The 18480-nt window shown below is 45.1% G+C and overlaps 2 protein-coding genes and 1 long non-coding RNA gene across 3 annotated transcripts in view; all 3 read left to right on the top strand.

The window, feature by feature from the left end:
• LOC125757678 (uncharacterized) overlaps nt 1–10913 on the top strand; it is a 97258-nt gene extending 86345 nt beyond the window's left edge. The window contains exon 2 of the long non-coding RNA XR_007415428.1: nt 10841–10913. This is a non-coding gene — a long non-coding RNA (uncharacterized LOC125757678). The remainder of the gene's footprint in view (nt 1–10840) is intronic.
• The window catches only part of LOC119387486 (cell division cycle protein 27 homolog), a 39404-nt gene extending 28491 nt beyond the window's left edge, over nt 1–10913 (top strand). The window contains exons 15-16 of the mRNA XM_037654885.2: nt 4428–4581; nt 6409–10913. Of these exons, the coding sequence (XP_037510813.1) occupies nt 4428–4581; nt 6409–6530 (276 nt within the window). The 3' untranslated portion in view covers nt 6531–10913. The remainder of the gene's footprint in view (nt 1–4427; nt 4582–6408) is intronic.
• The window catches only part of LOC119385134 (uncharacterized), a 332809-nt gene that overhangs the window by 131672 nt on the left and 182657 nt on the right, over nt 1–18480 (top strand). The window lies entirely within an intron of this gene.

The following is an 18480-nucleotide window of genomic DNA, read 5'->3' as shown; positions in this document are numbered from 1 at the left end:
TCACGTGACCGTTCTATGGCTTTTACAGGCTATTCTCACGTCTTGGACCGTTAAACAATGCATATGGAGTTTGAATTTGAATCGAGCCTCGACCAATCCCGTGCAGCTCATGGAACGCTCCGCCTCCGTTCTGTGACAGAACGCTTACAAAATAGCACCCCAGATCACTGCAAATCCAGTCATTGTCAGGCTCGCTGACAATGGTGCGGGATAAGCCAGCGTGCACGCAATGCAGTTGGCGACCTTCGAAGGTGCGAGTTCTTTCCATGAAAAGTTCAACAAGTTTATCGCACCAAGCAAATCACTGTTGTACCTCTTGCTGGCGCCATGCACTGTGAGCATGCACTGCAAAAGAGCCTCGCGGTACAGCTTCTAGGTGGTCTCATTGATGTCCTGATCCATCAGTTGCAGTACTGCAGTTGTGTTTGCAGGCAAAAATTCTGAAGTGATTGCCTTGAGGTTGTCGACCTTCGCGTGGCTCGGACAATTTTCAATTATGAAAAGCAGCGGTCATCCATGCTCATTTGTTACTTCTGTAGATGCATTCTTTGGGAATAGTTGCATTTCGGAAGCACCGCAGCTTATCTGCCTTCACCAGTGTACAGTCGCTGACCGTTTATTCGGATGTTGAAAATTCGGACATGCTTGTTTATTCGGACACATTCGTGGCACCGCCACTCATCCCATTGAAGTAATGTAAACTCGTGACCGAAAATTCGGACGCCCTATGGTGTGCCATTCGATTTTTCGGACTCCGGCTGGCCGATCGAGTGTGACGTTGAACGCCATGACAAGCTGTCAGCAATGTTAGAGTGTACTAGAATATTCTAGTACACTCTAGCAATGTTTACAATATTTTTGCTAGATTGCCAGTGCTGAAATGTTGCGCTGGCTATAGCTGGAGATCGTGCCAGTGTCAAAATCGATGCAGAAATGACTGATCTCGAAGGCTATGTTTGTTGGCTACACGTAGCGGTAACCTTTTGGCTTTAGCCAGTCAAGTATCCAATGAACTTAGTATCGAAGCTTGGGCGTGTTGGTTAGACATCGGAGGGGATACAGCGCAAGTTGACACGCGAAATCATCGAGGCAGACTTCATCAGAAAGTTCGATAGCAGTTGCATCAGCTCTCCTTCGATAGCACTTTCATCTCATGAAATATCATATCTAAACAGACCATGAGTGATACGCCCGTGTGCGCAGTGATGGTTGCTCTATGTATAATGTTCAAAAAAAAAAAAAAAATCGTCAGTTGCCCCGGTTGTGGCGCATGTCAGCGAAGTGTATAAATGTTCATCCTTCCCTTTCTACCAATAAAGTGTTGTAAGTCAGCGCTCTGTGTGCGTCGCCTTTCTTGTCCTCGTTTTCTCTTGCGCTGTATCCCCTCCGATCCAATGAACTACCACGGCCAAACAGCAGGCCAAGCCAAGCCAAGGTCGGAATCAGCTCGGTGCGGTGTTTGAGGTGAATGACAGTGTGTACAGGTACAATGCGGATCCTAACTCAAAGAGAGTACGACAACACTAGCGCTGCAGCATCAATTAGCCCAACGTCATTCCCTTTTGGCGTTTGAGGGTTTGCGTTGTCGGATGCTTGGCCTGATCTGCGCCCCGGGCTTTGTGTCTCACTCCCTTGGTTGTTCTGACGCCGCCCGTTCCATGTGCGCCATCGAAACTAAAGAAACACGGCAATTACAAGGCCCTGACGATGGCAAGAAAAGCTGCAATCATTCGCCAGGTGGAAAATGGCCGACCTCAATCCAAAGTTGCTTGGGAGTTTTCGCTGAGTTGGGCGATGAGATCATCCGTCAGCTACTCGAACCAGCGCATGTGGACAGTGACTGCCGAGATGACGCCCCTCCCAAACCACAGCCATCAAATGCGAATTTAGTGTAGGCCGTTGCAGTGCTATTGCCGACCCACAGGGGTGACCAAACGTTGGCTGAAATATAGGCCGACCTGGTTGCGTGTAAGCCTGCATGTGTACAAACGCGCATTGACAGGTTTTTTCTGGCCGCTGGGCCAATAAAGGTGCTTTTTTCTGGTGAATCCTTTCTTTCGGACTCACAATTATTCGGACTTTTCGGCGGTTCCGGCAGAGTCCGCATAAACGGTTGGCGACTGTATCTGCCTTCACCACTTCGCAGAACGCTACAAGAGTCTCACACTGGAAAGTGCCGCAAATGCCGTGGCTCGAGTCTGAGGTTGCATTTGTTGCGCTAAAAAATTATTAATTGCTTATTGTGGGTACATAGTGCAATCATGAAAACTGACCAGTGTTGCAGTAGGGGCTCTGCATGACCACTTGGTGATTTTTTTCCAGAGGCGTGTAGCTATGATGTTTGCAAAAGTTTTTCAGCGCCCTGTTGTTGACGAAACTGCTAATTCTACAGTTTGAATGTACGGTTTGAGTGTTGGTGACCGCCGCATCCACGCCATTGACAAATGTCTAGGAACAAAATTCCGTGACTTTAGCACACATTTGGACCGTTTATCTAAAGTCAGATGGTGTGTTTCAGTGCCAGAAGAGCGTTTTAGAGCGCTAAAACTTTGCTTGAACGCACCCCATGAAATACTGGCACAAGTCAGCCCACAATCTTTTTGCCACTTTTCATCATCCAAGAGACCGCGGTTTTCTGGCGTCGCAAAGCACCAGAAAAGCTTTAGTTTGGTGCAGATTCTATCGCAGGTGAGACCAGCGATGCAAATATGACTGAGATTAATTGTTTGGGTGTGCTGTGCCATGGAATTTTACAGCTCCTGTTAGCTCTGCAGTAAATAGCTGGGAGCACTCGACACTCGCTTGGTACCCATTTCTATGTGGTCATCGGTCGTGGGCTTGGTACTCTAGTAGCATGTTCTGTACCTGCATGGGACTAGTTCGTTGGCAGCATTATGCTGACACTGCATGTCCAAAAGAGCTGCCGCCGCTCGGCAACGCCTCGCTTGCCACTTCTTTCTAAGCTGGTCAAGCTCTTCGTGTGCTTTAAGTAATGCGACTTAATATGTATGTGTTTGAGTCGGGACCGGAAGAAATTTTAAATAAAGCGATATTTGGAGTAAACTGACTTCGTTATAACGAGGGATTAGTGTAGTAATGTGCATCAGTGGTGTAAAACAAAATATGCATATTTTAAGCTTATCTGAAATTTTTGGGCATATTTGACTGTTTTAAGATATCAAGAAAATTGGCGATTAATCAACAGGCTTCTCCAATGCCGTGTAAAACACGGAAAAATTTAATCGTTTCTTGCCCATGAATGTGGCATTTGCTCAGAAGTTTATGGCAGCACTGTAATAAGTGGGACCCCTCATGTGAACTTATGCCAATAATAGAGTGTAGCAGCTCGACTTTAGATTATTGTAATTAAGTGCCTACCAGCACAACGGCCGAACATGTGGGTGGTTGACTTCTGTTCTGTGTCTTGCAAAAATGTTGGGTAAGTTTTGTCAAAATGGGTGCGATTTTATATGTTGTTCTAACTTATTTTAAGGTTCTGTTACATCCTTACACTCAGCAGTCGGACTTCCAAGAGCAATTCTTAAGGGGGACACTGCTCTTTAAAACTAAATGCACATAAACTTGGCAAGTTTCATCAAAATTGATCAAGAAGTAAAAAAAAAAGTTTTAAGGCGTCATGACCCTTCTCAAAGGACCCCTGACACCAAAATTGAAGCCTTGAGATGTTCGTGTTGTTTGCTTGTCCTGTATACATGGACACTTCTGGCCGATTATTAGTGGCAAATGTCCGCTTTTAAAATAATGTAATTTGGTTTTAAAGTAAGCGTCAGTGCTCATTTGAGTTGGGAGCTTCTTGTGACATCGCCACTAGTGTGATGTAGATGAAGGCCACGTGTAACGTTCCACAAGAAAAGCGAGTATTGTCGATGTCGCAGAAGATACGCAGAGCGCACACAATGCCATGACTGGCACCCGACGAAGGCTATGTTCTTCACCCTTCTTGCTCTGTTTTCAGGCCGCTCTCAAGGTGGTTTTAGCTGCTTACACCAGGAATGCTTTTCTTCTTCCTGAGGGGACACACTCTTAACAGGCTTAACTCATACCGAAGCACCCGCATCGTTTCATTTACTGCGCACGGGACCCCAATTTGAATACTGCACTGTCAATGTCTCCAAAGCTTTAGCGCACATGGTCTTAGCCGCTCCCCTGCTTGGGGCACTAGTTTCTTACAATTTTAGGCGGGCGTTTCGAAGTAACTCTAAAATTGGTCACAATTAGCGATGTTGGCATTAATTATACAATACGTTAGAGCATTTACGATTCAATTTCGGCATTTCCAGACACAAGGCTACAAATTACAGTAAAAAGTCTCCAACAAAAATTTCGCTGTCAAGGGTCCTTTAACAACAGAGACTGGTTGTCGTTTTTGTCCACAATGTCAAGTTCTGGTCGTGCCTTGTACGCAGGTTCACAAAAAGTTGGGCAACACTCACCTAGCCCTAATGAACTTCTCGTGGGCCATGGATTTGGACCCTAAGGGGGCCAACAACCAGATCAAGGAGTCTATTGACAAGCGCTTCAGCCACGATGAAGAAGACATTGCTGCTGTCCAACAACTGTGTAAGTGCAGTTTTTGCTCTTCTTTTTCCTTCATTTTTCGGACCTTTGAATTCATCGTTTTTCTCTAACTTCGTACTACCGAGGAGCTTCTGTATTCACTCTAGCTATTTCACCCACCGCGGTGGTCCGGCAGTTATGGTGCCTGACTGCTGACCAGAAGGTAGCAGGATCGAATCCGGGTGCGGTGGTGGCCGAATTTCAATGGAGGTAAAATGCTAGAGGCACGTGTGCTTAGATTTAGGCGCACGTTAAAGAACCCCACGTAGCTGAAATTTCCGGAGCCCTCCACTACAGCGTCTCATAACCATATCGTGGTTTTGGGACGTAAAACTGCAAGAGTTATTATTCCTTTAGCTATTTCAGTTGCGCTATGGTGAGTGATGAGTCAAGGACACAGGAGAGAGTCCTCCCATGGAGGCGTGATGGTTCTACACTCGGTGTGCACTTCGCCTTTATGAAAAGAAACTTGTGAGCGTGTGCAACTTGTACTTACGTTGCTGCCTACAAGTGAATTGTAATGTCTGAACAGGTGCTACAGCCAGCAGTTGACCAAAAAAACTAATACTAACCACATTTTGCACTGTCGTGTAATCTGTGCTTCCCTAAAATATACCCTTGGTTTCTGAAGAAAAAAAAAACACATTATACAGTAGAACCCCGCTGTTACGTTCCTCACTGCTGCGTTTTCCCGGCTCTTACGTCGTTTTCCGCCGGTCCCGGCATAGCTCCCATAGGATACAATGTATTGGGAACCCCGCTGTTACGTCGTAACTGTCGGACCGTTCCCGTATGATACGTCGCGAAGTGCGCTCAGAGCCGACCGAGTGGCTACCAAAGAGAGCGGCCATGGTGCATTTTCACGCAGTTTGGCTTCGTTTGACCGTAATATTAGCCGCATGAGAGGCGCAAGCAACAGAATCTTTCAATTGATGCAAACAAAAGCATGGCCTTCGAGATTCAAATTGCAAAGATGGCGTCTATGACGTAACTGCTCGCGAAAGCAAGACCTTCGAGACTGGCATTTACTATTGACAAAAGCATAGCCTCTGAGATTTGTATTGCACAAACATGGCGTGTATGATGTAATTGCTTGCGAAAGCAAGGCCTTCGAGATTGGCATTCACTTCTGCCATCGCGTTGGCGTAGGCTCATCATCATCGTTATTTGTCGGAGAACGGGAGGAGTTCGAACTGGTTGGAGCTCGCGTGGTTGTACGTGCGGTTCGCGGTCGGACTCGCCGCGCCGGTCGTGATTGCGTGTGCTTAGTTCTTTCATGCCTACAGCTGTTGGTGTTAAAAAAATCACATACGTTGATTACATTTCTGTGGATGAGGCCGTCCTAAGCTCCGCGTTTCTATCCATCGACTAGATCGCGGCTGAGCGCGCCAATTTTCGTGCTGCTCGTAAGAATTGAAATAAAATTCTGTACCACTAAATATTTTGCCGTTTTTCCTGTTTTTCGGCTCTTACGTTTCCCGTCTCTTACGTTTATTTCGTACGGTCCATTCAAGAACGTATCAGCGGGGTTCTACTGTATATATATATACTCTATTCTCCTCATCTACACTCCCTGTCCTGCCCGGCAGCGGCCGAAGCATGTCGACGCTTTGGGATAAAGGGGTGGCTGCTACTTGGGCATGTGTGCCATGTGCCCTTGATTCTCCATATTTTTTTTTTTTTTGCTTATTTTGCGAGCCCTTCTCTCATTCTCATTGCCATGTCATGGAAGTGGTTATAGAGGCAGTGTGCTTCATCCTCTTTTCACTAGTTTCCTCAGAATTGTTCGAGTGCGAGTATTAGTTGCATCATCAAATTTTGCTCTTGCAGCGGTTGACGACTCTGGGAGCATCGAGTCCAATCCCATAGACCCGGAATCATCGCATGGGAGCTCTGTAGCAGACCTGAACGACATGCACCTCCAGTCAATGGAAAGTGACGAAGGATTCTAGTGCCATACATGCCGGCAGTTAGGCGTGAGAAACTGCGCTGTGCGTTGCTTTTTGGCAATGTCTGCAAGAGACTTCGGTGTGTGAATATTTTGAGCAAATGAGACGAGACCGGGCAGTTTTACCAAGAAACTGTAATCGTTGCACTATAATGCACATGATTTTGTGAAGGGCCTCGTCCTGTGAATTCAGTTGATCTTGGTTCTCTAGGAGTCTTTCTCTCACATGGGAATGACTTTGTTTTAATTAAGTTGTTTCGGTTGGTTGCATCTTTTTTCGGTGTGCATGTACCTGTGTGTGTGCGTGTTTGCGTGCAATGTTGCCCCATTTCCTCTGTGTGCGTTTCGAAAGAGCCAGGTGTAATATTGCTCACACCCTCGCACAGTTCAGCATTTGTCGTGCAGGCAATGCCATAATGTATGCTTAGCACGGTACAGTTTCGTGGTTTTTTTTACCCGATGCATTTGATTTTTTTTTCTCCTGAAAAGGCAAAACAACAAAGGGACATGTTGAACTCGGAGGGGACTTATGCTGTATGGACGGAATAGTGAGGTTTAAAATGAGACACCTGCTTTTAGTCTGACACTTTCACAAAAGATGCAAAGTTTTGTATCTGGTTTGGGGACACTACTCTTAAAAATTTTTTTAAATTTCTTGATCGATTTTGATGAAACTTGGCGACTTTATGTATATCTGTGTGCTGATTTCAAATATGCAATTACTTTTCTAGTATATTGGGTAGTTTTTAAAATACAAATTTTTTATGTGCCCATTGGGGAGCAAAATGTTTTCTAAATTGAGAGAGTTACAAAGTAAATCAGCATATCACAATAAACCGGAATCAGAACTGAGTGCAATGCAACAAAAATGGATGTCCTAAACCCATTTGAACAAAAGTTATTTTATATTGAACGTTCACCACCGAGTCAATTTCAAGCTGAGATTTCACTCGTGAATGTTCAACGTATTGTAACTTTTGTTCCAATGGGTTTAGAACATCCATTTTTGTTGCATTGCACTCAGTTCTGATTCCAGATTATTGTGATCAGCTGATTTACTTTGTAACTCTCTCAGTTTAGAAAAAATTTTGCTCCCCAATGAGTACATCAAATATTTTATATTCTAAAAACTGCACTTTACACTAGACAAATAATTACATATTTGAAATCAACACACAAATGTACATAAACTCAGGGAGTTTCATCAAAATCGATCAAGAAATAAACTTTTTTTCAAGTGCTCTGTCCCCCCTTAAGTTTGTCCTTTAGAGGTTTCAGCCTTAAAAATCTACAACCTGACATTGCCATAAAAAAGTAACTCTTACAATGCCGTATGGCCCACGTATCGAATAGTTCCATATGAACATGTGTTTTGTATATGAACTCTTGTAAAAGTCGGATTACTGGATAAAAGCGCTGCAGCGCAGGTAAGGTTTTATTGTAGGGGTCGTGGCCACTCAGACTTTGTATGATAAATTGCACGCCTCTGTAAATTGCTTTGTGTCGCAAAAGTGAAAAGCCAAGATAGGCCACATGTCATAGTCCTCAAGTGGACGCTTAAACACATGCTGAACCCTGTACACTTTGCATACACAGCACAGGTGTGTTCACATTTTCCTGGAAACGCTTAACCACGAGTAAACACAATAGATGAAGGCTGTAATAATTGCCAACACTCCAGTGCCCCCCTCTGCTTTTGCGTGACAGGTCTATCTGAGTACATACATCGGCAACAAAGCAGAGCTTTACTGCGGGATGTGTTTTATTGTTCTGCTGACTCGCACCGATGTGGCTATCATTTCCTTTTAGACATTTCTTGGCACAGTCTAACGTAAGACGTGCAAATTCCGTACCATGGTAGATGCAAGTATTGCAACAGCTGAATTGACCATAAACATCTAGTAAATTTCTGCATGCACCTTTCTGAAGTGACAGTGTCTCCAGCATTTTTCAAAGATTTCTTGTGCTTTTTATTTGTACTAATTGGTTTGGCTTTTGAAAGTTGCTTATTATTGAGCACTGCAAGCATTTCTTATTTTTTAAAGCTGCCATTAGACGCCAGTAGTCCTGAAAGAAGCTGCCATGAAATCTCCGAAAAGTTCCCCCATGTGCTTTACGTAGACATGCTTGTGGGGTAATTCGAACCAAAGTTCAGTGCTGGAAGCATGTGTGTTGTTGTTCCATGCTACAACACTCTGGTTTGAACAAAAGCAGGCTCTAGTTCAGCACTAGCAGTGAGACTTGCATCATCCTAATTAGTTATTTTGTCAACATGTTATCGTTAATGAAACGCTGCCATCAGTAAGGAAATTAGGAATTACACAAAAGTGCTGGAAACATTGTTTTACATGATAAAGATTACAAATAAAAGATCCCATGGGCAATTCACTGGTTAAAAAAGTTCACTAGAATGTAGCTTGTAGTATTTGCATTTGCCTACTTGGGCTCTGCCTTGTCGCACTGTCATCTAGCTCAATTTAGAAGTGAAGGGTCGGTGTTAGCCAGTCATACACTCAAACCTCATTATAACAAAGTCGCATCTGCCACGAAAATAACTTCGTTATATCCGAAAATTCGTTATAGACGTTTATTTGTAACACTGTAGCTATTACAAGACTATTCCTCATTTACCTCGTTATAACCGATAATTCGTTATATCCGTGTTCGTTATAGCGAGGTTTGAGTGTAGTTCAACAATGCTCCATATTGTCGTACTACTCAACCTGCTTATGCTGCCGTTTTATGGGATGCCTCCTCAGCACACTGTAAAAAAGTATTGCTGCATATTTGTATCTACTATTTCCGACGTCGATCCGAGCATTCTTGCATAGCTTCTATGTGCAGAGGGGTCCCACTGTTAAAGAGAACACATGGGCATGGATCACATGCAACCTTTTATCCACGTGTGTTTTGGAAGGCCTGGGCTATGTAATTGCAAACCATACTGCGTACACGTATTGGCTGTGTAGGTGACCTCACCAGCCAATCTCTCTGCGTAGACCATCTTGCAGCCCTATTTAAATGTTGCCATACATTCTTTAAAAGGCATGTTATCTATAGTCGGATAGAACTTAAGAAGTCGGGAGAGGCCCCGCCCAGACAACCGAAGCGCGGCAGCTGATTGCCTCCGCGACTAAAGAAATAGTCCCGCTCATGCACGCACCGATGTTTTCCGAAAGCGGAGCCACCGGCCGTCCCGCTCATGACGTCAGTCCCGAGTGCGCGCCCATTGGTGCAGGCTTGTGTTCATCCGCCTTTGATGGCGAAATGCCGCTGACTTCTAAAGTTGTATCTGACTATAATGTCATGTAAAAAGACAACTTCATTGGATGTAGGCTCAAGCAACCAACCGATCTTTTTCGAGGGAGATGTTTGAAGCCAGCCAGCTTTAATGTGAGGTTACCTTCTTTACCAATGCTTGTATGTAGTGTGATTTGTCGATGTGCCACTTGGCGTCACTTCAGACAATGTACGGAAGCGGGTACTCCCTCTAGCCTGTGCGCCTGCATACAGTGTCAACAATGCTCCTCCTTCATGCTGCAACTGGAGCTTTGGCAGTTTGGGCCAGCAAGCGCATGTTTGCATTAGCAGTAAGCTGCTTTCCACATTGTAACGTCTTTTTACTAGTACTCTGTTGCTAACCGGTGACAACTGCAAAAGAAAGGGCGGTTATTTTAACACATGCTTCGAAAGTGATATAATTGGAACGTGAGCTAACGAAACTCCCGAGTTTGTGTGCATTTATATTTGCATTGCGAGGCTGACACCCATTGGCCGTCACTTTACTGCCAGTAGATGCAGTTAGTGTTGCATTGTTTCTTCACATTTTTCTAAATTTTGAAACTTTTTAGTTTCAAAATGGGAAGCTTTGAAAATGTTCGTGTGAAGCTGCACAAGTGTTCTGTGGTTTTACGCTTTTCTCATAAATGGGCAGGAAGGTGTTTTGAAGGCAAGTTTTTTTTTTAGGAGACTGAAGTCATTTTAGAGTGGCTAAATAACTGTGACTGTATAGCACATGTTAGTGTGGTGAAAATAGTGCCCCTTTTCCTTCGCCATGATGCAATGAGCGAATTGAAGTTTACATAGGATATATTGTATAGCTAGTGTACATATATTTTTGCAGGTCATCACTTTTTTTTTCTTCTCATTAATTGTTGTTTCGAAAGACATTCAGAGTGTGCATTCTGTTGGCAACCTAAGTTCTTTTCTCACATAATTGTCGCTTGAATTGTTGATGTTTTTACGATTCCTTGAGACATGCCCTGTTTATTTTTCTCTGCATATTGTTTTACTTTATTTAGGAAATGAAGTAAGTTTTTTTATGTTTGCTAGGATGCATATATTTTTATCTGTATATAAGCTTAATAAAAACTGTAGTAAAAGCCAAGCATTATGTCGTTTATCGCAGGGTTTTGGGGTAGCCTTCAGTGTTAAATGTGGAAATCATTTAGCAACATCCAAAAGTGTGCATTGGTTGGCATACACCTTGTGCATTGTCATTGGCTAAGAATGACTGGTTCTGACATCTCTAGTTCTAAGACAATGACCAATGGCATCTTCAACAAGTCACACGGTCCCATATGCATTTGCTTAAGACGACTTCAAGGCGAAAGCCATCCTGTTCTTGTTTTTCTTTTCACTTGATTGTATTGATCCCCCGAAAGCTTTCTGCACCCAACGCGGTTTTGCACTGCCTCCGAGATCGGAGGCATTGGAAGCTTTCTTGCACCTTCTGTGGTTTTGCAGTGCCTCCGGGATTGGCCCACCTTTGACCAAGCGAAGATGTCATGTGATGACGTCACAAATTTTGGCGACCTGTAACGTCATGGTGACGTCATCACATGACGTGACGTCACGCATCGCTCGTGTTGACGCCGACGGTTTCTTTGCGCGTTTGATGAGTCATCTAAGGCTTTCGCCGTAAAGTCGCACTGGAGCGCCTTGGTGCGCAGTCGTTGGCCTATCATAATAGCTTTGGCAAATCGCGCCTGGGCGCCCCGGTGCGATTTGTCAAAGATGGCCTAAGTATCAAGCCCTGCGATACATCATTGACTGCGGACGCCGTCCCTTCTCCCGAAGGAAAAATGAGAGAGAAAACTCCATCGCGCATCAGGCCTTCAGGTGGGGTGGGCCGAGTTTCGCAGCCGTCTGGCTACACTGTACAGGTGGGTGTAGAGAGGCGATTCCACGTTTTAGATGCGAAGCAGCTTATGGCGGAGATCAATCCGGTGCGCGGCGTGACCACCCTTACTGCGCATGCGCATCCTCCTCTCCTACGCTCCCCTCCTCTCGCGCGTCCCATTCACTCCTGCGCAACGCCGCGATGAGCGCATGCGCGTCCCCTTCCCCCTCTCTCCTACGCTAGCCCCCTCTCGCGCGCTTGTCGACCGCGTTCCCCGCTCGCCCTGTGAGAATTAACGGCCAGGCTAGAGGGAAGACTCGACACGCGTAGTGTTCCTCTTCGCGTTCCACGACGCTTTGAATGGATGGATGCAGCTTACGGCGCGGGACTTCGCCCCAGCTTTAAGGTAGGTCACCACCTTCAAAAACGAACTTTTTGAAAAAAATTTTTTTGAATACGACATTTTCAAGCTCCTTGTCTCTTGTCTATTCAAGAATATTTAGCAAAAAGAATTGTGTAGTTATCTTGAGCCGTTCGAAAGTTAAGACCATTTTTCCAACACCTCTGAGACGTAATCGAAACCGAAACTGAAGGTTTCTGATTGCACAATACCTGCCATGTCGTCATAAATGTTTTTCCTTATACATATTACATAATGCTAAGTGTCTAAGTACATTCTAAAGCTTGTGCGGCATGATGCTTTCGATTTATTTGAAAATTTCCACTACACGGCTGCGGCACTCTGTTGTTTAGGTTGTGCTCGTTTTCACTCGGCTGTTTGTGCTTTTTCGTACACCACTTCGAGCTCTTGGACTTAGTTGTGGCCTTTGAAGGAGAAAGTTATAGTACTCCATGAAATATGGCAAAGTATAGGACAAAAAAGAAGCATCAACGCAAGTTATGGAATCAATATACCATGCTTGGACCCGCTGTGGCGCACATAGATGAGTCAGCTGGAGACGCAAGATGAGCTAGAAAAAATATATGTGCTTCAGCTCGCTCAAAAGAAGAATGCGCCACTTTAGAGGAGGTCCCTAGCTATGATCCTGGAGAGTTTCAGACATGTTGAATGTTTCTTTATTATATACATTCGACTGGAATCTTTAAAGCCATTTTTCTCAAAACATGATTTTTCGCATCCTACACTTACGCGAACAGTGATAACTTTCCTTCTGATTAACATTTTTACATAAAATTTCGCATACTTTCTTTACAGTTTGAGTTGTGCATTCAAGCAGAATTATTGAAAACAGGGTGTCGGAACGGAACGAAAACCGAAAACGAAAAAAAAGATATTTTCGACCGGAACGAAAACGTAACCGAAACTTTATCTGTTATTTCGTTCCGGAGTGAAACCGAAATTTTTTCAATCGTTTTTCGGTTCACAAGAAAACTTCCCAATGCGGAGCAACTGAGCTCATGCATTGTGAACATATCTCAGAATGCAGTACTAGCTCGCACGTCAGGCAGGAATTCCAAAGCAAAGGTATGTTGAAATTGTGCGAAAAACGAAAACAGTGGCAACCAGAGATGTCTATATTAACGCAAGTGGACTTTTGCGTGCCTGTCACGCAGGCCAGCGTAGAGAGGGCATTGTCGGCGCTGAAGTTTGTTACAGCGAAAGCTGTTATGAGATCACAACAGCTGATTTTGGCGCCATAGTTGTCTGCCGCCGCCGGTTCCCGTAACCGCTATCACGTGAGATAAGAAAAAATTAAATGAGAAACAAATTTCTAGGATCGGATGGGATTTAAACCAGCGCCCTCTGCGTGTCAGTCGGGTCTTCCACCACTGTGCCATGCTGGTGCTTGCAATACCTCCTTCGCAAAAATACGCTATACAGGCGTCATGTTGGGCAAGGAATCATGTTAACATATGTAATATAGCGTGGCAGGAGAATAAAATAACAACCAGTCATCACACAATGCTAGTAGCGCAAAGAGTGTGTTGTTTAATGCTTCCCACCAGTGTTGCGGAGTTGCCTCACCAGAATTGGAATGACTCCGGACTCATTCCACATTTTCGCGACCCGGAATGGAATGGGGCCAACGCCTGGAGGAAATGAATGGAAACGGAATTAAGCGCCTTTTGCACGGAATGGAATGGGAATCGAATTACGCCTTTTTCCGAAAATAGAGCACGTTTTTGTCTACGTGCTGTTTTTCAAACTTCAGACATTAGTATGTCAGAGCCTCGAAATTAACAATAAAGCAGTATTTTTAAAATGGCTTGGCTGATTACAAGCAGGGTACATTTTTAAACAACGCGCCTACTAGAAACCGAGGCGTGACGTAGTGTACAAACAAATGCATTATCCCTGCAGATACCGAAGGGAGAAACAAGTTATTTCTGCCCATTCAAACCCCCACACGAAAGTGGCGAATACTCTATGCACAGCCTGATCTTTATCTCACGAGCAGTTTAGTACCCGACACAAAGGAAGACATTGCATACCTGCGCACAGGCGAACACAGGAAGTTCTTCTCACCCCATCCATGCTTGCGAGGCGCGCTTGACAAGCGTGAGTGCTGACGAGCAGTGCTGCCAGTCTTGCGCATTCGATGCAAAGGCACAAGGTGCCCGAGAAGTGCGCTGGTCCATTTAATACTAGCAGATCTAGAGGGTTTTGTTCCCCATCAACCAAAGCTTATGCAGGAAAAATTTGCGCTAAACTAGAAAAGGACAACACAAGGAAGGAACACTTAAACAGATCGAGCGCACACTACCAACTGTTTTTATTGAACGTAGAGCATCAGTTAAATAGGGAACCCCGAACTGCGCAGACACCCCGTGGCTGCGCATAGAAGCACAGACACATCGAGGAACATCACGGGTGCCGCCTTAAGGGCGAAGCTCCTTAAGGCGGCACCCGTTCGTCCCTCGTAATCGTAGTAGTGCGTAACCAGTCGTAACGCTAGTACCAGATCTTGACCTCCAAGGTGGTGCCGGTGGGAGATTTTTCCTGTGCGTTGTTGAACAATAAAAAATTCGCAGCGTGCGCGTTAACTAAAAGCCGAATTCTTCTGTCTCTCATTCCCCATTAGCAGCCATTGGCATGGTCCAGTAGGAAACGTTAGTAGAAGTAGAAGTGTAAGTGTTAGCTAAAAGCCGACTTCTTCTGTCTCTCATTCCCATTAGCAGCCACTGTTTACCTCCAAGGTAGTGCCTGGTGAGATTTCTCCTGTGCGTGATTAAACAATAAAAATTTTGTTCAAACGCCGTTGATTGATGAAATAAACCAACGAAAGACGTCAGATGTTTTCTAAAAGCAAAACGAAAGAACGCCAGATGTTTCTAAAGCAAAACGAAAAGACGCCAGATGTTTAACGAAAGACGCCAGATGTTTTCTAAAGCAATGGTTTTCTAAACAATGAAAATTCACAGCGTACATGTAAAATTAAAGTGAGCTGCAAATCGTCATAACTCATCGAACCTTTAGTATAAACGCGCCCGATCTCACGTCGGTGATGATGTACTGGGCAGAATTCACGGAAGATTCACGGTTTACCGATGAAGCTCCGCAGCTTCGCCCACTCATCATCATTCACTCCGTGGATATGCTGTGATTTTTTTTTTTTGTTGGATGCGCAACGGGCGTTATGAAATGAGAACGAAATATTGGGATACCCCTTTTAGAGCCGTCCATGTTAGACATAAAATAAATAGCGAAGCAAGGCAGTTCAGCAAAAAGAGACGTCGCCCGCACTGCCATCTGCGGAGATCAAAAACGCGAGGTTCCACTTGGCTAGTTCTGGACGTAAGGTTCGAAAGTGGCTTCGTCCTGCCATTGGATGCACTAATTCTAGGATGTTTTCTCGCGATAGCAATTACATAGACAGTCGGGGCGCATTTTTGCCTTCAACGTCATGGTCCGTATAAAGTCCAGATCGATAACATCGCCTCGCGTCGTATGTTCTACGCGCGAGCAAAAAGCTTGCGAAACTTGCAGACGTACGCGGCTCACGCAGAGATGAAACGCGCCATTGGGGCGAAGGAGCATGAAGGGGTGCTGGTGGGGGGAGGGGGGGTAGAGGCTGTGTCGCTCGGGCAGCAAGCGCGAACTTTGATCATAAGGGAGCGGTCGCGCGCGCTATCTCGACTTAGGTCAGTAGACGGCTCATACCCTTGTACGTGCTGTGCTCTCACCGCTTCGCGTTGAGGCGACAGCCAGCACGAAAACCTCTTCGCTGCCTGGAGCGGCCGTATTTTCTTACGCCAGCGTTTTATAATTCCGCGCTATCGGATCCTAAAGGAGCTAGCTGCTACAGCCTTACTTCGTATACCATTCCAATTTGTTGCTATGGCTTTCACTGCTTCGCCCCTGCGACTAGTCGCAATACTTTTCGATGGTAAATTAGTGCTTGCACGGCATGTAGGAAGAAAAAAGACTATATAGAAGGGAGCGTCACGTGATTCCGCTAGGTTCCACCATGGTTGGGCTAGAGGGGAGGAGCGACGAGCGTGAAAACTAATGAACGCGTGCATCTACCCTCTAGCCAGGCCCTGCCCAAGGTTCTTGTATTGCGCAAACTTTGTTGTGTACACCGTAGACGCTAACGCTTTATAATGCTGTGCCGCCGCTTAGCTTTCGCCAAGCTCCGTGCAATTTGTATCTGCATCGTCGACTGCTGAAGATCTCGCATGTCAGGTCAATGGCACCTCGGGCACGAGAAACGTGACATAGATAGCGCAAGGCATTTCAGCTCTTTACGTACAGACTAGGAACCGTACCACTGCATGGAATGAAAAACAGAGCATCTTTCGTGAGTGCAAACTTATCTTTTTCTCCGTCTCTCTCTTATGAAAACAACCTTTAGCGGGAAGCTGTAATTTATAGATCCAAACCGGGGCTGGGGGTGCCTGACCCTGCGTTGTGTTTCTATAATTCGCACCTGTTTACCTTTCAGTCACTCCCACGATAAGCAACGTTACCCAAGAAAGCCGCTTGCGAAACATGCCGTGTTTTCAAACAGCTGCTATTCAAATTTTCAAATTGAGAGGCTGAACGACAGCAGAAAAGGGTCGTGTGGTCAGCGTGGCTCTCTGCCCAACGCAAACTAGCTTCAAGGGGAAAGCCTCATCAAACGCAAAAAGTGACCGTCCGCAACAACACGAGTGATGTAAAAAAAAAGTTGTGTGATGACGCCACAGGTCGCGAAAGTTTGTGACGTCACTACGACGACGCATGATGACGTCATCAAATGAAATCGTAGCTTGGTCTAAGGTGGGCTGATCTCGGAGGCACTGCAATACCACGCTGGGTGCAGAGAGCTTTCAGATGAAAGGGGGGGGGGGGTCAATAGAATCGTCCGAGAAGAAGATGGCTTTCACCTTCGAGTCGTCTTAGGCAAATACATAGTGCAGTACGCCCGTGTATGCTGTTGTAACAATATATATCCGAGTGTAGTGACAGATAAACCCTGTGACTGTGAATCGATCAACTGTTCAGTGGATACTTAAAAAAAGAAAATAAAACAGCGTGGTCTCAATATGTAGTTCTTTTTTCTTTTTTGTTAATGTGTAAGATGTGGCAGTTCTGATGCTTCACAGCATAACATTCGGAAAATAGCATTAAAGTGTGCATGTATGAAACGTGAAAGCGGAAAACACTTAGGTACAGAACGAGCGTTTCGGTTCCCACACTCGGCCGTTATCCGGTACACAGTATCCGGTACACATCATCGTGGATACAGAAGGCTTAGCGGCCCGGCTAAGCAGCCAAACTACGCCTCAGTTTAAAACAGTTGCATGTAATGTGTGTTTCGATTATTTGTTTCCTGTTCACGTTTCATTTAAATGGTTATGGTGCGTTTACTTAACAAATACGCGCGCTCTGCGTACTGGGCAGTTAGGCTTTTTCACATAGCGACTGTGTCAACGGTGAAGCAAGCTTTACAGTAGCTGATGTTGGAGTGGAGGGATAAGCTGATAAACAATTCAACAAGGAATGGTCGAAAGAAGCTGTCAACGCTTACGCGAATTTGGGAAAGCTCGATATTACGATTGGGTTGGACGTTTAGCTATCAATTACTTAGGTGCGTATGCCGCTACGAGACCTCTTTGAATCGTTTCGCCGTTTCCGGCATCTTGATTGATTGTCATTTGCAGCATGCTTCACATCTTTAGGCCTTTCCACGAAATGTGCTTGTAACAAAAAACGTCTAACTTATTGGGTGGCTTGGATTATGTATACGTGTATTCTGTTAACTTCTCTTCAGCGCTGCGGGGAGTATTCTTTTGTTTTAGTCGTATTTGCTTGCTTGTATTTCACACAACATGCACGTGTTGCATTCAATGCCATTAACAATTTCGAGTTTACGAATTGGCTTTAGCAGTACAGAGATATTTCGTCTTATCTTCCGCGTGTGTAGTGGCATGTTTATACACACTAGTAGATATATTAACGCGGTGAACAGTTGTTAGAACTGATGTCATCGGAGACTGGATCACAAGGGGAGCCGAGTTACCGGTTCATTATGCATACAACGGAAAAGGTTTCAGTGACACCTAATTATGCCATGAATTGAAGCGCCGTAGACTATCTACCCTCAGCGTGATCCGGTAGCTACGAAACGAGTCATTGTTACGCCGCAGTATGAATCAGCGATCCAGTGTGCCGAATAAATATACCGTAATTGTTTGAAAATTAGGCACCGATACACTTCGAAACGCATCAAAGCAACTCATTTCCACAAAACATGCCGAGAACCAAGTTTCTCGAGCACCTCGCGTCTGGAAACAATGGGCAGTCAGCCGCGGCTAAAACCCAGAGTCTCTTCGCGACTCGCGAGCCAATAAGCCCCACACTGTCATCGTGACGTCACGTCCCCAT

The sequence above is a fragment of the Rhipicephalus sanguineus genome, chromosome 3, assembly GCF_013339695.2.
Source record: "Rhipicephalus sanguineus isolate Rsan-2018 chromosome 3, BIME_Rsan_1.4, whole genome shotgun sequence".
NCBI lineage: Eukaryota > Metazoa > Arthropoda > Arachnida > Ixodida > Ixodidae > Rhipicephalus > Rhipicephalus sanguineus.
This window is presented reverse-complemented; position numbering and strand designations above follow the sequence as displayed.